The 20,704-nt window shown below is 36.8% G+C and overlaps 1 protein-coding gene across 2 annotated transcripts; it reads right to left on the bottom strand.

Annotated features, from left to right (window-relative positions):
* Nucleotides 1–38: 38 nt before the first annotated feature.
* ATP6V0D2 (ATPase H+ transporting V0 subunit d2) lies at nucleotides 39–20,504 on the bottom strand. 2 transcript variants are annotated; one of them, XM_066332974.1, is made up of 8 exons: nucleotides 20,217–20,504; nucleotides 13,196–13,367; nucleotides 11,219–11,397; nucleotides 8,488–8,567; nucleotides 6,541–6,618; nucleotides 3,119–3,295; nucleotides 1,645–1,722; nucleotides 39–1,105 (listed from the first exon to the last, which is right to left on the bottom strand). In XM_066332974.1, exons 1-8 carry the CDS (start codon nucleotides 20,344–20,346, stop codon nucleotides 944–946), a joined length of 1,056 nt encoding a protein of 351 aa, XP_066189071.1. In that variant the 5' UTR covers nucleotides 20,347–20,504; the 3' UTR covers nucleotides 39–943. The 2 variants fall into 2 exon arrangements, with proteins under 2 accessions (XP_066189071.1, XP_066189063.1); XM_066332966.1 differs by lacking the exon at nucleotides 6,541–6,618 and having other exon boundaries at nucleotides 20,217–20,503.
* Between the last annotated feature and the right edge of the window lie 200 nt (nucleotides 20,505–20,704).

The raw sequence follows: 20,704 nt of genomic DNA, 5'->3' as shown, positions 1-20,704 counted from the left end.
ACTGAGAAGTCATGCAGAAAATCAAGGTATGACCCACTGAAAGATAAAAGGGCAAATTCTTTGAATAGAGTAGGAAGGCAGAATGTTGATAAAGCTTTCAAAATCCCCCCATTTTCTTCAGCAGAATTAATCTTGTCCTGCTACAATCTGGCTTCAACTGTTCCCTCTATTTTTAGTTACTGATCCTAGCCAGGTCCTCAAATAGCTCAGAGCTGGTGTTGTTTGTGTCTGATGTAAAACTGATACAGACTTGGTTGGCATTTTCATTCATGTTTCATAATCTTCCCCAGTGCATACTTAAAGACAATTCTTTGGTGTGCAGGGAGGGGATATTTTTGTTGCTGTGGACTAGATCAGACCCCCATTGTTTGACAATTAGGGTGCTCCTCATTTGACCATAAAGGAAGACACAAAAACATTTTAGTGATGTTGAAGTTACTTATTTACATTTAGTTGCAGAGAGGAGTCACAATTAAGTTCAGGAAACTCCCCCTTCAGATTTGGTAAAGGTAATAGCTCTCCTATTTTGTATTAAGATCTTAACAAAATCTGTATGCCATGAGAAAGACCCTGTGAGACAGAAGTAGTGGTTTATTTAGCCCTTTGAGAAAACCATTAATTTTTTAAAAAAGCCATTAAGGAGCTTTTCAAATGTCATTGATACAAATCTTAGTTGCATAAAAGAGAAAGAATATATATGTAAGACCTTGCAGGAGGTTTTTATTGATCAATTAAATTAAAATAGGCACAGTGGGAACAAATTTGTGAATAAATCCCTTATGAAGTACTCATATCTCTAATTGCATTACTTTTTTTACCTACACTGATATATGTGAGGAGGCTCATTAATAGAATTAAAAACATCTGATAAGAGTTAATTTTTGAAATAAGATTTTTCTTCTATGAAATGATGCATCTTTTCAAGCATTATAGATTCTCAGATTTAGAATATTGGAATGTAGTTGTTAATTTTGGTTCTGTGTCTCTGAGAAATGCACTCAGCAATCCATACAATATTCCTGCATTCTTGTTCCTTTAACTTCACATAGGCATAAAATACTCCAAAATGAAACTGGTTGTTGAATGCAAGTACATTCAGCTTTACCTGTAGAAAAGATGAAACAAGTGTTATGATAAAATATCAAGGAGGTTGAATGGGATTTTTATGGTAGCTTTTATGTTCAAGATTGCTTGCAGCTTTGCAACCATGATTATATTTAGCAACCTCTTGAGGATCAATGTAATTGAAATGTCATCTGTGGATTAATTTTGGTAATAGACTACAGCACTATTACAGGAAATAAAAGACAGTGGTGAAATATCTTCTCTAGTAGATTACTCAAAAGAAAATTCATTAAGTCGTGTTTATAAGATGGCTTTTGGATAGGCTATCAGGACTGCTAGCTCTGTAAAGAGTCTTCAGAAGAATGTTATAGGATTAATTTTACTTCAAAAGGTAAATCCTTCTATTTTAATTCAGCCAAATGTTGACAGCCACAGAAAATCCATGTTGTTGAATAGAAAGCAGTAGAGTAGAATCAAAATTTTGACTAGAGAATCAAAATCCTGGTACCTCATTCTTGTTTTAATTATTATTCCTTGTGGGTAACATTCATTTTTGTATTTAAAGGGTAGAAGTTTTACCTCATGTTCGAAAAATGCATCTTCCAGTGTCTTTTCTCCAGTGCCACTCCCTACACCTTCAAACACAGCCTTGTATTCCTAAAAGCACAGACAACCACTCCATGGAAATAAGGTACTTTTACATTCTGAACAGCACAGACACCTTGCATTACTTCATAAATTAATCTTTGTTAAGTAATCTTTCAGTGTAGAAGACCTCCTGTATAGATTACAGTTCTAAATAAATCAAAAATTAAAAGCATATCATCAGCAAAAGAAAGAAAAATCACATTTGTTCTTGAATTTCTTATCATCATTTCCAACAATTTAAAGTAATTTGCTGAAGGCACTAAAAGAGACTTATTGTAGAATGACATGTGACCTTTCACTCCTTGGGACAGAGAGCACTGAACTTCTTGTACAAATAGTATCCATTAGAGCCAGAGATCTAAAGGGAGCCAAAATGCTGAACCCTGCTCATCACGTGGCTGCTCCTTTTATTTCCAGTAGTCAGCTGGATTTGCTTTACCTGCATTAATATTGTATCCAAACCCATTAGTCTGATGTGTCATCCTGGAATATCCAGGGTGCAGATACATTGGACTTGGTTTCTTAGGCTTTACGTTTCTGTGTAATTTCCTTCTCTGTGTGTTTGGTTTGTTTTTTCCCTTTAAGTAGGAGTGCAGTAGAGGTCTACTGCAATGGTCCCAAATTCATACAAATAACCCACAACTCATGAATAGTCTTGCTCCATACCTCACTGACATGATAACTCATGACTAAAATGTTCTGCTTATGCACAGGAGCAGATGCACAGCTCCACCTTTGTGGGTTTTTTTGTGGAAAAAGCAATAGACCGGACATTTTTTGTGTACATACTTAGAGGTAGTGTAAATATTATAGTTAGACAGAGTACAACAGTTAATTCATAGAACAAGTCTTGCAGATTAACTAATTCTTAATAACAACACTATTTGCATCAATATTAACATTTTCATCTACTTCTTTGAATCATTTAGTGATTTAAAGAAAACTTTTCTGAAGGGAATTTTTATAGTATACTGGTATAAATCAGGTTTCACTAATCTGTGACGTGAATTGTTTGGTCACCTCAGTTTAACATACTGTATGGCTGTGCTCCAAAATCTTGGAGGCAGCAGCAATGAAGTGAAACTCAATTTGGGGGCAGCTAATGGAGTAAAAAGAGTTCTATTTACTAGGATGTGATTTGATCTTACTTAAATGTCCTTGTAATAGGAACTTTGTACCACACTAATGTAATAGTCTTATCTTAATCTTATCTCTTCATATCAAAAGTCTTTGATCCCATACACATTTTTATGGGAACTTTAGTACCTCTGCTGATTTTTTTCCTCTCTCGGAAAAGTCTTTTAGCTTATGTGCATACTCTTCAAAATTTTGCTGATGTCAGGAGATGTTAATTAAGTAATTGTATTCTGGCTTTTTTTAAATTTTAATAAATTAGTTTACATACTGCATAATATTCTGCCACACACTTCACTTGCTCGTAGTCATCTGCATTGGCCAATAGGTGTAAGCCTTCTGGATAAAGTTTTCCACAGGTTGGATACAGCTTCTCTCGGTCATCTTTACTCAGCTCGGTGCCAAACGAATTAATGGTGATATTAAAGGCACGTCTATCTGCCTCAAACTTAACATGCAAAACAAAGAATAAAGAGGTGTTATTGGACATCTCATTCTAAATTAGGGTGGGCATATTTGGGGTTTTTTTATAGTAAGTCAAACTACGGAAATTAATTTTTTTTAAAAAGTCGACTTGAGAGCATTGGAAACATACCTTATTTTTGAAACTGTAAATCCTTCTTTGCAAATATGCATGAAATTTTAACTAGAAAATCAAACAAGATTTTGCAACCACAGCTTTTATTTTGCAATTTTTGTTCTAAAAATAGAATTTCTGCTGCTTCCTCATTTCCCTGCTTAGTTACCCAGATGTTGACAGGAAAAAATATCTTCACACACTCACATGTGAGATTATGAAATAATGATCTTATAAATAAAACTAATAAAGGAAAGGACCAAGAATCAATAGCCCTGCTAGTAACTCAAAGTGCTGGTGATAATAAATGTTGAATGAAAAACCTAAAAAAAGTCGTTTCTCAATGCACATATTGAAAATGATAATTTGATAAGGAGGAGGGGGCAGTTTACTTGCCAAGTTAAAATTTTAAGTTCTTCAAATAACAGTTAATTTTATTACATAGAATCATAGGCTATATTTCTTCTGTCAGGTTTAGATGCCTGTAGTATTTGTATTTTCCCTGCAGCAGCAGACTAAAAGGCAACCCAATGTCTAGATCTTGGGTTCTTGTTTTGTACAAAGGAAAATTTCACTCAGCATCCTTACAATAGGAATCAAAGATGTAATAGTAAATAAAAGCAATCTTTCCTTCTGTCTTGAGATCTCAATGGACTATGGTTTTAATTCTTTCCTTTATTCCTTACCTTCATGTTTTAAGAACAGCAGAGCCCTTGCTAATTGCAGGGATTACACAGGGAAAATGTTCCCAAGTGAAGCATATACAGTATACGCACATTTTAGGCGGCTTACTAAATTTCTTATGATGTGTATATCTGAGGTAGTTTAAGCAAAGAAGTGCTTTTTCCATTTGAATAATAAGGATGCATTTGCAACACTTATCTGCCACTTTAGCCAGTAAACACGTATTCACATCTACTCTTGTGTACAGGAACATAAAATAACACAACAGGAAGTTGCTATCTGATGGCACTGACTTTGAAGTGAGGAAAAGGAGTAAACAGTAAAGAAGTAATGAGAAAAAAGTAAGTGTCCTTGAAAAGATTTCTAGCTAATGAATAACAAGCCCAAATTTCACTTCCCTTATATAATAAAAATAGGCCTATTAGATCTACTGAAAGCATTTCAAGAGGAGAAATGTTTTGTTTTGTTTTGTTTGGTTGGTTGGTTTTTTACTTGTTAAAGTCGTAGAATCTAGCTGCTAGATGTTTAATTAGAGGCAGTTGCAACTAATGGTAGCAGGTGTGTGTTCTGCTTCTGGTGGCTTCCAGTTTGAGAAAATTTGCAGGATAAATTCCACCCATACAGTTCACCAAATTATTGGCACATGAGGTTCTCTATAGAGAGCCAGACCATGAGGCAATTTCTTGGCGACAGTCCATCTGATTGCTGCAGGTAGTGGTGGAGTCAGAGGATGACCATTTCCTTAGTGCATGTTTCCATGTGGGAGACTGCTGGTTCAGAATTTAGCATGGGGCTTTGCTAACAGACACAGCTCCAGCTGCAGTGCAGTGCAGTGCAGTCCTGGAGTTTCTGGCCAGATTCAGGTCTAAACATGCAGTGTGTGTTGTCCACGGTGGAAAAGAGATCATCAGTACTCTTAACGTGGAAGTTTGGCACTACATGTGGTGACCAAGGAGTTGGGGAGCTAAATACCTCAGCTGCATTCTGTAGGGTCAGGTTGGTAGTCGTACATATAAGATTACAAAATAAATAGCAAGTATTCTTTTGAATAATTAAACTTGGTTTTTTTGTGAATTCAGCCATGTCTGTTCCATGGGTCTCTTCAGGTTAATAAAATGTTATAGAAGAGGAAATCTTCTATAGAAAAGTTTATCCTCCTGGCTGATTGACATTAGATAGGTATTTTAGAGAAGCTTATCATAGACTAAATTGTTACCACTGGTATAAGGGGAGTTTTACAACCTGCTTTAACTAACGTTAGTAACTAATCTAGTCTGAGCATGAATTTCTGTTTAGAAATTAATTTACTGAAAAATCTAAATCATCTATGGAAAATGTCTTTATCTCTGCCAGGCAATCTCTTGATTTTTATTTTTAAGAAAAGAAAAGTCAAAATACTTAACTTCTATTCAATTTAACTTGATTAGGAGCATTTTATTTAGAGCATAAATTGAAGCATTGTGACCTCCTTAATTAAAATAGGAAATTGCAGTCCCTTTTAAGACATTGTTTTGTAAAATGTAATTCAGACACATTCTTCCCTCAGGGATGAGCTCCCAGGGTTATTATCTGTCTTCTAAATGCAAACTTTCAGTATGATGTCATCAGACCTCAGTGAATTTTTTTTGGTTTCCAGGGTGTAAATTTGCTTATCCAGAAAAAAAGACTCCTGGAAGCAAGTGGGTGGTCTGGCTGTCAGCCTCTGCAAAGAATTGTGATAGACTAAGTGAGAAAAAAAGAAAAGGGGACATGAATGTTGAGAATTCAATTTTAGAAATTTCTAAATCTTTTATAAAAATAACAGAGACAAAAATATCATTTGCTAGATGCATGTATTCTTTGGGGGCAGGACATTAGGAACTCTGTATGCCATGGAAAAAATACCAGACTTTTCGGAGTTGAGACAAAACTATAAAACACAATGTTCTACTTTTTTATAGGACACTAATTTCAAAGGTCACTCAACTTTAACCTCAACCACTAATTTTAATAGAAGAGTAAACAAACAGCAGTTCCATGAAGCTTGAGGGTTATTGATTAGCAAATAGACAGTAATTCCAGGCTTTAGCTATCCCAAACTCAATAATCAACATTTTTTTTTGTTTTTTTAGATAATGGAGAGAAATGTTAAAGGGCAACAGGTTGAGATTAGTGAACCATTTATTCTGTTCTGCTCTCTGTTACAGAAAAATATTAACTGAGACTGGCTCCTCCCTAGAAATGGTCTAGCTGCTTTTCTAGTCAAAGGGCAAAAGTCATCCTTGAATACGCTATTCATTACATCTATAGAAAAACAGGTATATTAAGAGGAGAAGCAAACATTTGACCAATAACTTTGCAAATGGAGAGAGACTGAACAGAAAAAAACAAAGTGAGATAATTATGACAACATTTTGGAGTAGTTTAATATATAAAGACTGAATATTCCTTACCTCAAGAATAGGTCTCATTATTTCTGCTGTAGTACCACCTTGCTTTTCACAAAACTTATAAAATGCCTCGAGGTAAGACTACATGAAAGAAGTAGAGAAATATTTCAAATGCTGCTTAAGACCTGGACCAGGATTGCACATAGTCATGAACCTAATTTTTAAATACTTCCATTAACTTTTATAATTCCACCTATGAATTTAAATTTAAGTATGTGCTTAATTACTTAGTTTAAATGAAAGTTGAAATATTCAAATGTAGATGTCTTGTTATTACAATTTGATATCAAATGTTTTCAGAAATAATAAGACAAATATTATGTTTTACTTGCTTTCTAAAGAAGGAACTTTTTGAGCTCCATTGAGCTTTCACTCCATAATAAGCAGATGGCTGAAGGAAACTCTTCATTTATAGTGTGTGGAGGAGGGGATTTGGGCATATGCCACGGCTGTTGGGCCAGCAGGATGAGGATACACAAACTAATCCCTGCTGCTCTACCCTAAACCCTGGATTAGAACAGAACAGCAGACAAAGCTTCTGTAATACTGGTGTGCAGAGCCCTCTGGTCTATTAAGGATTCTGGCGTCTGCACCCATTTCAAAATACCTGTGCATGAAGGATACTAAATATCTCAGAGGTACTGTTCTCCCTGCCTCCCAATCTCCCAAAATACTGTATTAGAGAACATCTATGTTAAAATGCATTTGCTACAACTTCACACAATTGTGTTAGGAGCTGTCACTAACTATGCAATTAAGTGAATTTTAAGTAGACATCTCAAGGGGGATCTATTGCATAGAATTATGCATTAGGTTCTATTTACTGCTATCTGATAGTAGAGCAGAAGCAATTGATCACATTGACAGCTGGAGTAAAGGAGAAATTATCTATTAATAATTCAATAGTGTTAGCAGAATGGTCCCCCTAGTACTCAGATGAGCAAGAAGAAAAAAATAGGTTTGATAAATGCTAATATATGGTCATCCACACAGGATAGAAGAATCAAATACATATGCTATGATATTGGAAAAAGTGTCTAGTATAGTAGTACTGTGAAATAATTAAAATACATGAAAAAATTAAAATACATAGGCATAATTGATGTATGGAATGACAGAATTAGTAAATGTTTGAAGAATTAAGAATTGGCTTTGGAATTTATAAATATAATTTGTAAGACAAGCCGAATTTTCTTTTCTTTCCTCCTAGTGCAATCAGATCACTATAAAAAAAAACTTCCTGCATTATAAAATCTGGGCAACTCACTGTAAAAGAAAGATGATAAAGATTTTCAAGAGATTGTGCCAGGAGATACTGTTAATGGATTCGAGTATGTATAGTCTTTAAAGAGACCATTGTAGGAGTAGTGACCTGCATGCTAAGATTAGTAAAGTACTTTGAAAATGCAAGGCACATGTATTAGATGCATATACTTGCAGCACTGTGCTGTAACAATACTAAAAATTATTTTGAAAGGAAGAAAATGATACAAAATCCTTAAGTAAAAATCATGTTAGCTAGACTCAAAAACCATTAGACCCTTTCAAATCTCATCTTCTTTATATAAATAAAGATAAATGTTAGCCAAAAGCCTGCCTAGGCTCACTCAGGAGCTAAGAGTTCTCTGGCATTTGGTGGATAACTGAGTTATTCATAAACAAATCTGGATCTGGATATTAGCCTGACATCTACAGAATTTTCATTAATGAGTTATTAAATTAGAATTTGGATGCAGACCTAAAAGTTGAAAACTCCCCGAAGAGTGGAGTAGAAATGGAAGCAGCTGGGTTTCATTCCTGGACTTGAAATCAACCAGATGACCTCAGACAGCTTGTTTTATCTCACCATACTTCTGTTTCTCCATCCATAAAACACGGTTAATGATACTGACCTGCTCGGCTGAGACATTTGATAAACCCCAAATATTATCATTTTGTTGAAAAACTTGCCTTGTACAGTTTGTTGCGCATTATTTCAATGTTCATTTCATCCAGGTCATTTTCAGACAGGCAGTCTTGAAAAAAAGCAGCTGAAAGCAGAGTTTATAATATAGCAGTATAAATCTGCATGTTGATAATATGCATCTCCTGTCTATTGCTCACCAGTGTGTGGACCAGGATCTGAGGGTTCTGTTGTACAAGAAAGAGTGATATAATAGAGAGGAAGAAAAATCCGCTAGATTTTCCCCTTATCCTCCTATCCCCTCCTTTTTAATGAGAATCTGCAGTGAGGGGAATCAATCAGTGCTGTAGCCACAGTCCATGTCTCCAGAGAGAATCAGATGGGAATGCTGATGAAAGCCCTAATCTTCTCTGAAGTATATAGTTTGGTTATTATGGAGATTTTCTAGTGAGGGAGGGACATGAAAAATAATTTTTGTCTGAAATCATGCAGCTATTTTGCAATTTTTAAGGAGAATCCTCCTTTCTATTTTCCCTTTTCTTCTTTGTGTATGTAGTGTGGGAAAGGCAACAGGTTGCAGCTGATAAAGGGCACATGCTTTGACCTTGACCATCTGTGCTTATGGGTCCTCTGCAGAACTGACTAAAGAGCAAGCATTTGAGCAGGGAGGCAGCAGATGAATTTCGCTTGTGCAGCTGGACCATTTAAAAATATGATATTCATAACCAACATGTGCCTCTTGCTGTTCCTGAGCTATCCCAGTGTGGCAGAGCAGTACTACTCAAGAGAGTGTTTTGCCAAGCAGTGGCAATGGAAGATGATATTTACACAGAGGATGTGAGCCTGACCATGTTTTGTGGTCATATCCCTTCCTACTTTTCCTGCATCCAGATTTTGAATAGAGAATATCAGCAAGTGCAGCCCTAAGAGTTCCCTTCAGTATCTCGTTATAGATCTATTGCCCACAAATTTGTCCCGTGACTTTAAAGAATTGATACCACTATTTTCTTGCTGTGTGAAAGTAGTGGTTTAGTTTACCTTTTAAAACTAGTTTTCTGCTGGGATTTGATCTTCTGAAGGGTTTGGTAGGAGCAGTTCATAACTCACTGTGAACAAACCACAGCTCTCAGGAGTCTGTAAACCCTGTCCGTATCTCCCATCAGCTTTGTCCACTCCAAACTGCAGTCTGGACCTTTTAGTCTGTCTACACATGGCAGCACTGTTCATTTTAGCTGTCCTGCCCCTGTCCGTTCTCTGATTTCACCGTACGGAGTGCCAGTGCCCAGGCACTGGTGGGGGTGTGCTGCAGGGTGGCCTCTGTGAGGGACAGGCAGGACTGTGCCGTGCTGGACACAGCCAGCTCCAGCTGGGACCCACCACGGGGCACAGCCAAGCCCCTCAGTTGAGCAGCTGTATCTGAAGGGGGCCTACCTGAAAACCAAATTGGGACTTTTTACCAGGGTGTGTAATGACAGGACAAGGACAAACTGAAAGAGGGTAAGTTTAGATTAGATATTAGGAAGAAATTTTTTACTGTGAGGGTGGTGAGGCACTGGGACAGGTTGCCCAGGGAAGCTGTGGATGCCCCATCCCTGGAATTGTCCAAGGCCCGGTTGGATGGGGCTCTGAGAAACCTGGTATCATGGAAGGTGTCTTTGCCCATGGCAGGAAGGTTGGAACTAGATGATGTTTTAGCTCACTACCTACCGAAACCATTCTATGATTCTATGGCTCTAAACTCCCCCTGCTTCTTGTGACACACCCTGCCTGTCTGGAGGGATGCAGAGTTACCCACAGCGATAACAGGGGGGCAGAGACGAGGAGCCTGGTGTGAAGGAGCAGCAAGTGCTCCAAGTGCCAAAATATTTCATTTTTTTCTGCTTGTTTCCTTATATCTGGATCAGTAATTATGTCATAAATATATTAATCAGTAATAAATCAAGTTAATTTCCCCACAGATGGAGTTTGGTTTGCCTGCAGCAGTACTTTGTGTGTGATCTCAACCCACAATATCTTTTTTTCTACCTTTTTTCTCCCTCTCATTGTGCTGAGAGTAGGGGGCGAGCAAGTAAGTGGCTGGGTGGGAATTGTTTTCTGTCTGGGACCAATCTACTCCACCTTCTTGAGAAGCAGAACTCAGAATCTCTTACAGCACTGAAGATGAGTGCACATAATGGTTTCATATGCATTCAAATCCATCCAGTTCTCTTATACGCAGTGTCCTTCACAGCCTATTAGGTTTTGTTTGCATTGGCTGCTGCACCACATTGAACAGAGTTTCATCTTAATTTCGTAATGTGACATTCCCAAACTTTACCCTGATTTGCTCTTAGATTTAGTTCTTCAAAATAGGACTTTTCTTTATAATTGAACCATCTCTAAATCTCAAGAGGGAATCTAGGTTCTACCACAACATCTAGTATTTATTAGTAGCTGTCTGCTGATCCTTAGTGAAGATATGTTTTTTAATATAATATAGGTGTTGAAATAAAAATAGAAATGTTTTAAATCAGTGACTATTTTGAATATAAAAGATACACATTGCACTTCTTGAGTAGCATGTTTTCTCTGTGTCTGCTACCCAAGGTGGATATTGAAGCTCTTAATAAATGTTAATAGAATATGTCCTGAACACCACTTCAGAAGTGCTTGATCCACAATTCAAGATTTGTTTTACCAAAACACAGTATATTCAGTGGGAAACATCCTGTTCTAAAGAATATAGGATTAGTAGTTTTGAGGAAAAAAAAAAAGAAAGAAATTGTTTAGTGTTTTTACCTAATGGTGTGTCAACCAAAATTGCATTGAAGAGTTCAGTGGGGTTTGAGGCAATGCTGACCGCTTCCATTTGCTCAAAGCTTCCCAATGGATGGCACTTGGGAACAAGTTCAGCTATGGGTCGCTGATGTAATGTGCCAGTTATTAAAAGAATTACATTGTCAATCATATAGCTGTATCTGTATCGGAAAGAAAAAATTTTTTTTTTATAATCACATTTCACTTGAAAAAATAAAAACAAAAAATTTTTGAAAATTAGCTCCTGATTTACAATAGCAAAGTGTTATCAGAATGTATGTTCATTCTGTATCAATAGCTCATGAAAAATAAACAGATTTTTTAAACAGCAAGTAGATAAACAGCACTAGTTTTAAACCACATGACTGATTTAGAAAATGGACACTTTTTGGTGGTAATAACAGCTGAGAGATGTAGATTCACTGTAACAAGTGACAATGAGTGGTATCCAAAGCAAATCACCTGAGCTAGCAACTTTTCTAGTTTGGGATTTATTTTTTTTTTAATTTTTTTTTTTTACCTGTATACCATCTGGACAAAGAAGTACATGGGAATCTCAACAATAAACTGCAGAGTCCATGCAGATGGTCCAGTCTTAGAGTTTTTTTCTTACTCAGTTTTAAACATCCTCCCATGAGGGAGCAAAGAGCAGGCTCTTAAAGATTTCTTCTCTACTACTTAAAGTTTTCTTTTGAGTAGAAGTTTTCTATCAGCTTCGTACTAGTTTTAGTGTCAAAGAGGCTGATAATGGTCCTGTCAGTGACTCAGAAATGGGAACAATATTCCCTTGAATGCCAGTCTTGAGTCTGCACTGCTGACTAAGAACAGAGCTAGAAACATACAGGGATTGATATGTTCTCACCCAAGATCCGTGAAGAGGGCTCGAGGATCTGGTGGAATGTAGTTCAATGATTTGTGTGAAATATCTTTAACTAGTGTATCCATTATTTAAAAAAACAATAGTGTGCAAAGGCTGTGCATACACATCTGTACATTTATGTCAATGAGTGTGAAAAAACAGTTGCCATAACTTCCATGCTTTCATTTTTATTTCCCTGAAACAAAATGTAAACATTGTATGCTTACAGGTCACAGGCATCCTAGGACAGCCTCTAAGATCCTATTAACATATTAGCATAAGAGTAGCGAGTTACACATGACCAGAAAAAAAAAATTATGATACTTTCTTTTTTACTGTTATAATAAAAATGCTCCTTGATGGTTGAACGGATAATTGTCCTTATTAAAGTATAGTAAAAGTATGATATCAAGGGGAGTAAACAATTATGTAAAACATTGTGCTGGTGTTCTGCTTATCCATGTTGTTATATTGTTTTAAAGCAGATTCCTGTTCTTAAAGTTGCTTAAGCCTTTCATTTGCAAGTTTCATCTATTTAAGATGATGTTGAGATCAGAGCTTTCTCTTCATCCAGCATCAGACAGCAGCTGAACTTTCAAAAAAACTAACTTGGATCTAAGTACCTTGCAATATGCCACATAAAGTCCTCCTGGTTTTTATTTATTTGGTTTAAATACTACAAAAATTATGGTAGGTGTATGATGTGTTGTCTTTCTCCCAATAAGAAAAGTCTACAACTTGCCACATGCCTAAGAATTAAATAACTTCCCTGTACATCACAAAGTTGTTAATCTTGCCTGAATTGCACCCCTTGCCCCAAATGTAATTTTTCAAGTTCTTTGACTGAAACAGTGTTTGAAAATTTTAACCATTTTTAATTAATTAATGTCTACCAGTTCTTCTGCCAATGTTCACATAAAAAAAAGCTGCTTCTGTTCTTTAAAATAATCAATTGCAAAGACAGTAGCTCTTTATATACACATACAGTTTCAGAATTTGTTGGTTTTAAAACTTAATAGAAATTCCAATATGTTGCATTTACAGTATTTTAACTGCTTTTTCTACTACTGTCTGGTAAGCAATGTGGTAATACTACTTACGTGACAAAATTCAGAAAAGTGGCAAGTGGTTCAAAAGCATGATTTCTAAAGTAATGAAATTCTGTGAGTAGTTTTGTTTTCAGTTTTTCATCAATGGTGGAAACAGTGAGAGGGCCAGTTTCATTAGCCAAGAAGTTGCCATAGTCTGTAGTCTGTAGATGTAACTTCAGATCTGAAATTAAATTCAGGAAAGATCATGAGAATAAACTGTCATATTGTCTGCAACCAAATTTTTTTTAAAACTTAACTTCTAATACATTTTTATATTAAGTAACTGATCATATTCTATTGAAAAGTTTTTTGCATATATTTAATATAGCATAAATGCAAAATTGATGCAATTTTGTACTGCCTTCTACCAGTAAGACTTTCTACATGCTGTAGGAAAAAACAAATAATTTATGCCTTTGTCAGAAGCTTCACCATCAGCTTTCAGTTTCAGATAGACTGTTACTCACTACTCTCTCAAGTCCCTCCCTCATCAGGTTTCTTCAATGTTTCAATTTCACTGTTTTGCACCATTATAATGTGTCAGTCGCTTTGTCTGGTGCACTCTCATGGACTGTTTTTGCATTGATAGGAATGATCCTTTAACTTTGGTAAGGTCTTAAATATCCCCATGAAACATCTAAATCTCAAGTAAGACTATAATGTTCTGTTATCAGGCTGCCTGAAGAAGAGAAAAGAACACATCTTGCCTGACACACATTCTGGCCTACAGATGGGTTCTGTAGTGGAGCACTTGAAAGGGGAGCATTTACACTCTCTTAGTTTTTCTGGTTTGGCTTTCTCTGCTGCTAGTAGCAAAACCTAAGAAGCTGTTCCAGAAACTTGGGTCATTGTGACATTTTCTGTTTGAAACTTGTGTTTCAACACTAGTGACTGGGGAAAATTAGTTATTTTGACCCCAAAGTTAAAAGAAACTTTATGATATCATACAGTTAATAAGACAATTTTTTTCTGCTAGCCATTTTTTAGCATGAGATGTAAGCAAGTATTTGAATCTGTTCTTGGTGTTGAAAGCAGTTTAACATTTTCTTTTAGAAAAGGCCCCACTGAAATGTATAATTGTGTTCAAATGCTACATTAAAACTATTTCAAATTATAGATTGGTATACTGTTATATGATTTGGGCATTTATAATAATTAGATTTCTATGTGAAATCTGTACTGGTAATTAGGGAAAAGGACAGCAACACTCCCACTGACAGAAATTAGGATGTACCTGTAAGGAAGTTAATTTGCAGTTAGCAAGGTAAGCATTTATCAGTACAGTAGCTACTTTTGCCTATTTCCCTCTGTGTATAATTCCTTAGTAGGCAATAAAGCTGCCTACACTGATACTAAAAGCAAAAGAATTAGTACAATGTGAATCAGACTCCTATGTTTAGCACTGTAGCTTACTCAGATAAACTTCATAGAGTCTTCTATGCAATTTGGCTGCCACTCAAAGTTGCTCAGAGTCCTATCCCATCTGGCCATGAATGTTTCCAACCTCTCTAGGCAACCTCTTCCAGTGTTTCACCACTCTCCTTTTAAAATATTTCTCCCTTATATTTAGTCTGAATCTCTTCTCTTTTAGTTTAAAACCATTGCCCCTTGTTCTATTGCTACAGGCCCTATTTAAAAGTTTGTCTCTATCTTTCTTGTAACCCCCCTCAGGTACTGAAAGTTGGCAATAAAGACTTTCCAGAATCTTCTCCAGGCTCAACCATCCAAACTGTCTCAGCTTTTTCTTGTAGGAGAGATGTTCCAGCCCTAGTTCCAGATTGTCTCTGTGGCCCTACTCTGGACTCACTCCAAAAGGTCCATGTCCTTCCTAGCTGGGGACCCTAGAGCTGGACAAAATACTCCAGCTGGGGTTTCACAAGGGCAGAGTTGAGGGGGAGATCAATTTCTCTCCCTTGCTTTAGGTGCAGCCGAGGCTATGGTTGGTTTTCTGGGCTGTCAGCACAGATTTTCAGCTCATGTCTGACTTTTTGTCCAAGAGTAATAGACATCCAAGTCCTTTCCACAGGTCTGCTCTCAATTCCTTCCTGCCCCAGACTGTGTTGATGCCAAGGATTGCCCAACCCAGGTGTTGCCTTATACTTGGCCTCACTGAATCTTATGAGATTCCCATAAGCTTATTTCTCCAGCTTTGCTGGGTCCCTCTAAATGACATCCCGTCCCTCAGTTGCGTCAACTGCACCACTCAGTTTGGTGTCAGCCCTAAACTTGTTGACAGTGCACTCCATCCCACTGTCTGCGTCACTGATGAGGATATCAAACACTACTGGTCCAAGTAAGGACCCTTCATGGGCACTGCTCATCACTGCAGCTCCATCTGGACTTAGAAGCATTGCCCACAACTCTCTGGATACAACCACTCAGCCAGTTCCTTGTCCACCAAATATAGTCGATTCATCAAATCCATATCAAATCACATAACACACTTAGAGAAATCATAGTTTCAGTATGGACTTCCATGTAGGAAGAGGAGAAGGAGAATCCAAATAGGAAAAAAGAAACACAATTGAAGAGGGAAAGGTAAGGAAGACTAAGAGATAAATAAAAATGCAGCTATACCCAGAAATTAGTTGAACGATGTAAGACCAAGTTTTTAAAAGATCACTAATATTTTGATTTTACACCTACATTTTCTGTGAAAACTGTTCGTTCCTAATTTTTCTCTTTTATGTTGCAGAGTACAAAAATACTTGGCATATGCTGAGATTAGATAATACTACTTTATTAGATGCAGAGCTGAATTCCAACTTTTGTCAATTCCTTTTCAGATGAACCACAGATATTTACCTTTAGTCATGCTCTGTAAGTGCCTTTCAAACACAGTAGTTTTCAGGAGTTAACTGCTTAAAACAGACTCTAAAACACAAATATCAGTCCCAGTATGGTATTGACCATTCTGACCTGTGATTGACATCATCGTAAGATAAGCAGAAACAAGAACCTGCTGATCGAGAGCATTTTCACAAGACTTCATTGCTGTTCTTCAGTTCTCTGATTGATTGAGTGGCTTAATAAACCATGCCTTAATATAAGGCACGAAAAATATATTGCTATAATTCATTAAATAGCCTTACCTATCTCCCAAAAACTACGGAGGAAATGTTGTACTCAGGAATGTAGGGTCTATAGCCCTGTCAGTTACAGAGCCTGCTTTATAATGTATTTCTTTAACTGAATAAATAAATGCCAGTATGCATACTGTATGTAAGAAGGAATATTCAACTCTATCTTGTGGCCTTGGCCAAAACAATCATCCACAAACTCCAGTACCATATAATATCAATCAGGAATGCCATAATCAGAGTTCACATCAAGACAGAGCTCAGTGCAGCTCAGAGACTGAACTGGTGGTCCTAAATTACAATCCTCTCTTTGCTGCTGGCATAAATAAGGCCTGGGAACTATCACAGTCAGACACTTGCACTAGTGACATGACTTGGCGACTCAGCAGGAGTAGATGGCTGAGCATTACAGGGGCCTCAGACATTCCTGTTCACCAAAACTTTTTTATTGATGGTAGCTGCCCTTTTTCTCAGGGTCTCTTGGAGATCTATGTAAGTCTCTGGCCTTTGTCTTAAAGACCCCTAGGAAAGAAAATTCCTCTTTATTAGCTGTCATCCGTTCATTTCAATTGTCATCCATCTGCATTGTCTATTTCCTCATAAAATTACATGCAGAAAAACAACTCCTAGGAAAAATATGACCTTAAATAATTACATGAGTTTACTCACAACCGAACAGCAAACAAACACAATTAACTAAAGTATGACTACAAGGAATTAATGCACAGAGGCAGACTAGTTTAAGATGAATGCAGTTAAGACAGGAATGATCCTGATTAGAAAGAAAAAGTATTGTGAGAACTTTAGCAAAGTGTTAACCTGGTCTCTTGGCATCAAGTTCATGGTAATTTGCTTGACTCCTCACTTTGACAGCGATAACCAACTAGCTGCAGTTTTCTTTCAGTTAACACTGTATTTCAGCCATGTGCTGGTAGGCCCTGGGTGTGGTAAGTTAAGTATGCTTATTTCTGTGATTCTGTTGGGAGTGGAGTTGTGATGCTTGTCCTTCTGTGACCTAGCCTCCTTTCTACAGAGCAGAAGTCTTTCTATCACACAAAAAAGCAAGAGAAGAGCAAAACACTGCATTTAGACACCTCCACACCCTCACACCCCCATAATTCTACCTCAAAAACTGTCAGCAAATTTGCTCTGGGAACCTCATTCCCTTGAAACAGATGATTCCATAGGTCTAAACCAGTAGCATGCAGCCCATGGGGTAGCTCCATGGAAATCAGAGTAATTCAACCAAGACCGAAAGGATGCCTAAATGGAGCTGAAAGTCTCTCCTCCTGTCCATATGGCCCTGAATTGAGAGGACACAGTGGTATCATTAGTCTGTTAGCAGCCTTCTTTTTTCTTTCTGTCTCTCTTTTACACTTGCTCTGTGATTATGAAGCAGACGTAAAACACTAATCTACAGTTTTTCCTGTGGTTCTTCAGTACTGGCATTATGGTTTCCTCTCCAGAGATACCAAAACCACTTTGAAATTAAAAGATCTTTTTGTTTCTATTTATGGGTAACTTTGAGTGGTTTTGGGTTTTATTTTCTGCTTGTTTGTTTTAGCACATTTATAGTGTCTTTAACTTAGGCCATTTTTTGCGGTGTGGTGCTAAGCCACAGAATTCAGAATAGGGTAAATTTATTACCTATAAATGGGAAGACAGGATGGCACTACTGAACAAATATCGTAGTACTACAGCACAAATCCCCTTGCTGAATATTTCAAATTTAAATAAAAGAAAATATATGAAATTTGCTTTAGAGGTAGGGGTCTGTGGGTTTGATGCACTGTACACTCAGAGTGGAAGTTCAATATTACAGCATCCTACATGTGCAGAGAGATAACTGTGTTTAACATCATATAGAAATCCATTATTTCTCACATTTTCATTACAAATAATACATTTAGTTGGTAAATGGTGGGAATTTAGCTGTTAGCTGTCTATAATAAGTAGAAAAAAGTCACAATGGTGAAAGAGATGTAGCTGAATAGAGAAAAAGGGGAAGTGATAGTGGGTAGTAGAGATGTGCTTGTAGGAAGGATGATGAAGGCTGCTGCTTCTATTGATAAAATAATTTGCATTCCAAAATTGAATGAACACTAGAAAAAATAAGTTTCAAGAACAAAACTAATTGTTCTTCCTATTATACATTTTAATTAGAAATGGTTTTTATCTCTCTATTGTTACCTGTCCATCTGCGGCATGCTCTTAAAAATATTGAAGGTTTATATATTTTAGAAATATGGTTGTAAATAACTTTCTCGTAGCATGACTTAAAATTTAGGGGATTTTAGCTATTCTAAACTTAACATGAGCAAGTATTCTTTTGTGAAGGGTGGAAATAATCCCTTTTGCTTTTAACTCCATATATTTTCTTCTTATTTAGAATGAATCAGGATTTCTTTTTCCTTCACAAAGCTTTGGATGACATCATTTATTGAGCTTGTCTACAGGGAAAAGTGAAGTGACTAAACACAGTTTAGTTATTCTACCAACCTGTCCTATGTGTCTTTTATGGATGTTTGAAGCTGTTACTTTTTTCTGAAGTCTATATAGTTATGCAGCAGAACTTTTCACTTAAACAATTAAATACAATATCAAAAGTTTCTGTAGAGGCTTTAAGCTGCATAGATCACGAATGCTGGAACAAACCGGGTAAAGAAACTGTTGATTTTGTCCAACTGACATAAGGAATAGATTTCATTTCCCAGAGTGATCGTATACATCTGTTCTGTGTGTCCAAACTGCCACTGTATTAAATGGAGAGCTGATACAGCTCTCCAGGTTATCAGCAGCAGTAGACACATGCACTTGATTAGTTCAATAATGTCTAGATTCCATTGACTGTATTATAATCTCTTCTTTAACCAACAGAGGAACTTTATTTTATGAACAGGTAAATATCTATATGCATTTCTTTAAATGTAGTTGTTTTAATCTGAGAGATGAATGTCAAGCAATTTTTGCAGGCTTATGTTATTATTTATATTAATGATTTAGACACCCTCAAAACTCTGTTGATAAGGTAATCATCATTCTTCACTTTTTCTTACCCCAAACCCAGTACTGCATGCATCAACCAATCAAAGCTTAAAATAGAGTGAGCTTATTCATTCTCTTGCTTCCTTTTCCAAATTGATCTAATAGACTGCAAGTTATAGAAATCGAGTGTACAATCATAGCTTTCATTTTGCAGTCAGGAAAATGAACTTTATGGTCCTTTAGAAAGGTGATTTCTTTCTGTTGCATATCTTTTTTCCTGCCAAGTGTCTAAAGTACGTCATATGATTCTTTGGTACGAGTTTGTCTTCATCAGGCTGTGACCAGTCTTGGCCACGGAAAGCTGTTTTGGAAACTGCTTTATGTTCTCTTTATTACTATGGCAAAGTCACCTTGAAAAGAGCTTAGGGTTTGTTTGTTTGTTTGTTTGTTTTTTCTCCCCCCAAGTTTTATCTTTGTGGAGTCTAGTTTTCTCTTCCTGGTAAGGCAAACCTCCACCAGTGCCCTAAAACTCAGGAAGTAACAAATTGCTAAAATAATATATTTTACATAGAAACTCGGAGCCAGATGGTAAGCTTTTAATAAATTTTTGAAAATTCTCTTATACAGTTGAAATGGTATGAAAGTTCCAAACCTGAAATGTTCTATAGCATGGTTAAAATCTGAGAAGTTGCCAATCTTCATAAGAACTCTCTGGATGAAATTTCTAAACTTTATCAGTAAACCAGAAAGTCCCATCATCTCTATTGCTTAGCAAATCACAGCCTGCCCACAAATCACAGTCTGTGGAAAGCTATTAAGTTAAATATGAGAACAGTTCTTCAAAGGACATCAAGGTTATCTCTGGGTTTAAGACAAGCTCTCAGTAGTTCAGTCTTTTACCCTCCTTTCTTCAAACACCTAAGCAACAGTTTTTCTTCCTAAATAAAATAAACCAGCAGACTTACCTTCTAGTGTCTCACACTGTGCTAAATTGACATAGTCCGCACTTGTCAAGATCCCGGCTTTGAACCCTCGGACCAGACCCTCCAAGTAGCCATGGTCCACATTGAAGTAAAACTCTGAGTATCCTGGCATGGAGGAAAAGATATTTAATCTCTCTTCTGGGTACTTGATGGTACTGAATATCTGCCACCGAGTGTTTTTTCCCCTCTTTGGAAGGAGTGACAAATAGTCACGGAATTCCTGCCAGCCTATGATTGTGTTTCACCAACTGGTTTCTTCCTGTTTCTTGCTCCTACTGTAGTTCCAGTACAGCTGATGCTTACACAACTGCCAGCCAGTAAATCCAACTCACTCCTGTCAAAGCCAGAAAATGATTCTATTATTGTTGGAAGAGAAGCCAAAAAGGAAGTACAGGATTTAACCCTTGCTTGCAAGGATGCTCTGCACTACTTGGAGAATGAGAAAGTATATCACAAAGCTTGAATAAAAT

The sequence above is a fragment of the Sylvia atricapilla genome, chromosome 1 (assembly GCF_009819655.1).
Source record: "Sylvia atricapilla isolate bSylAtr1 chromosome 1, bSylAtr1.pri, whole genome shotgun sequence".
Lineage (NCBI taxonomy): Eukaryota > Metazoa > Chordata > Aves > Passeriformes > Sylviidae > Sylvia > Sylvia atricapilla.
Note: the sequence above shows the minus strand (reverse complement) of the source record. Positions and strands in the feature narration are given on the sequence as shown.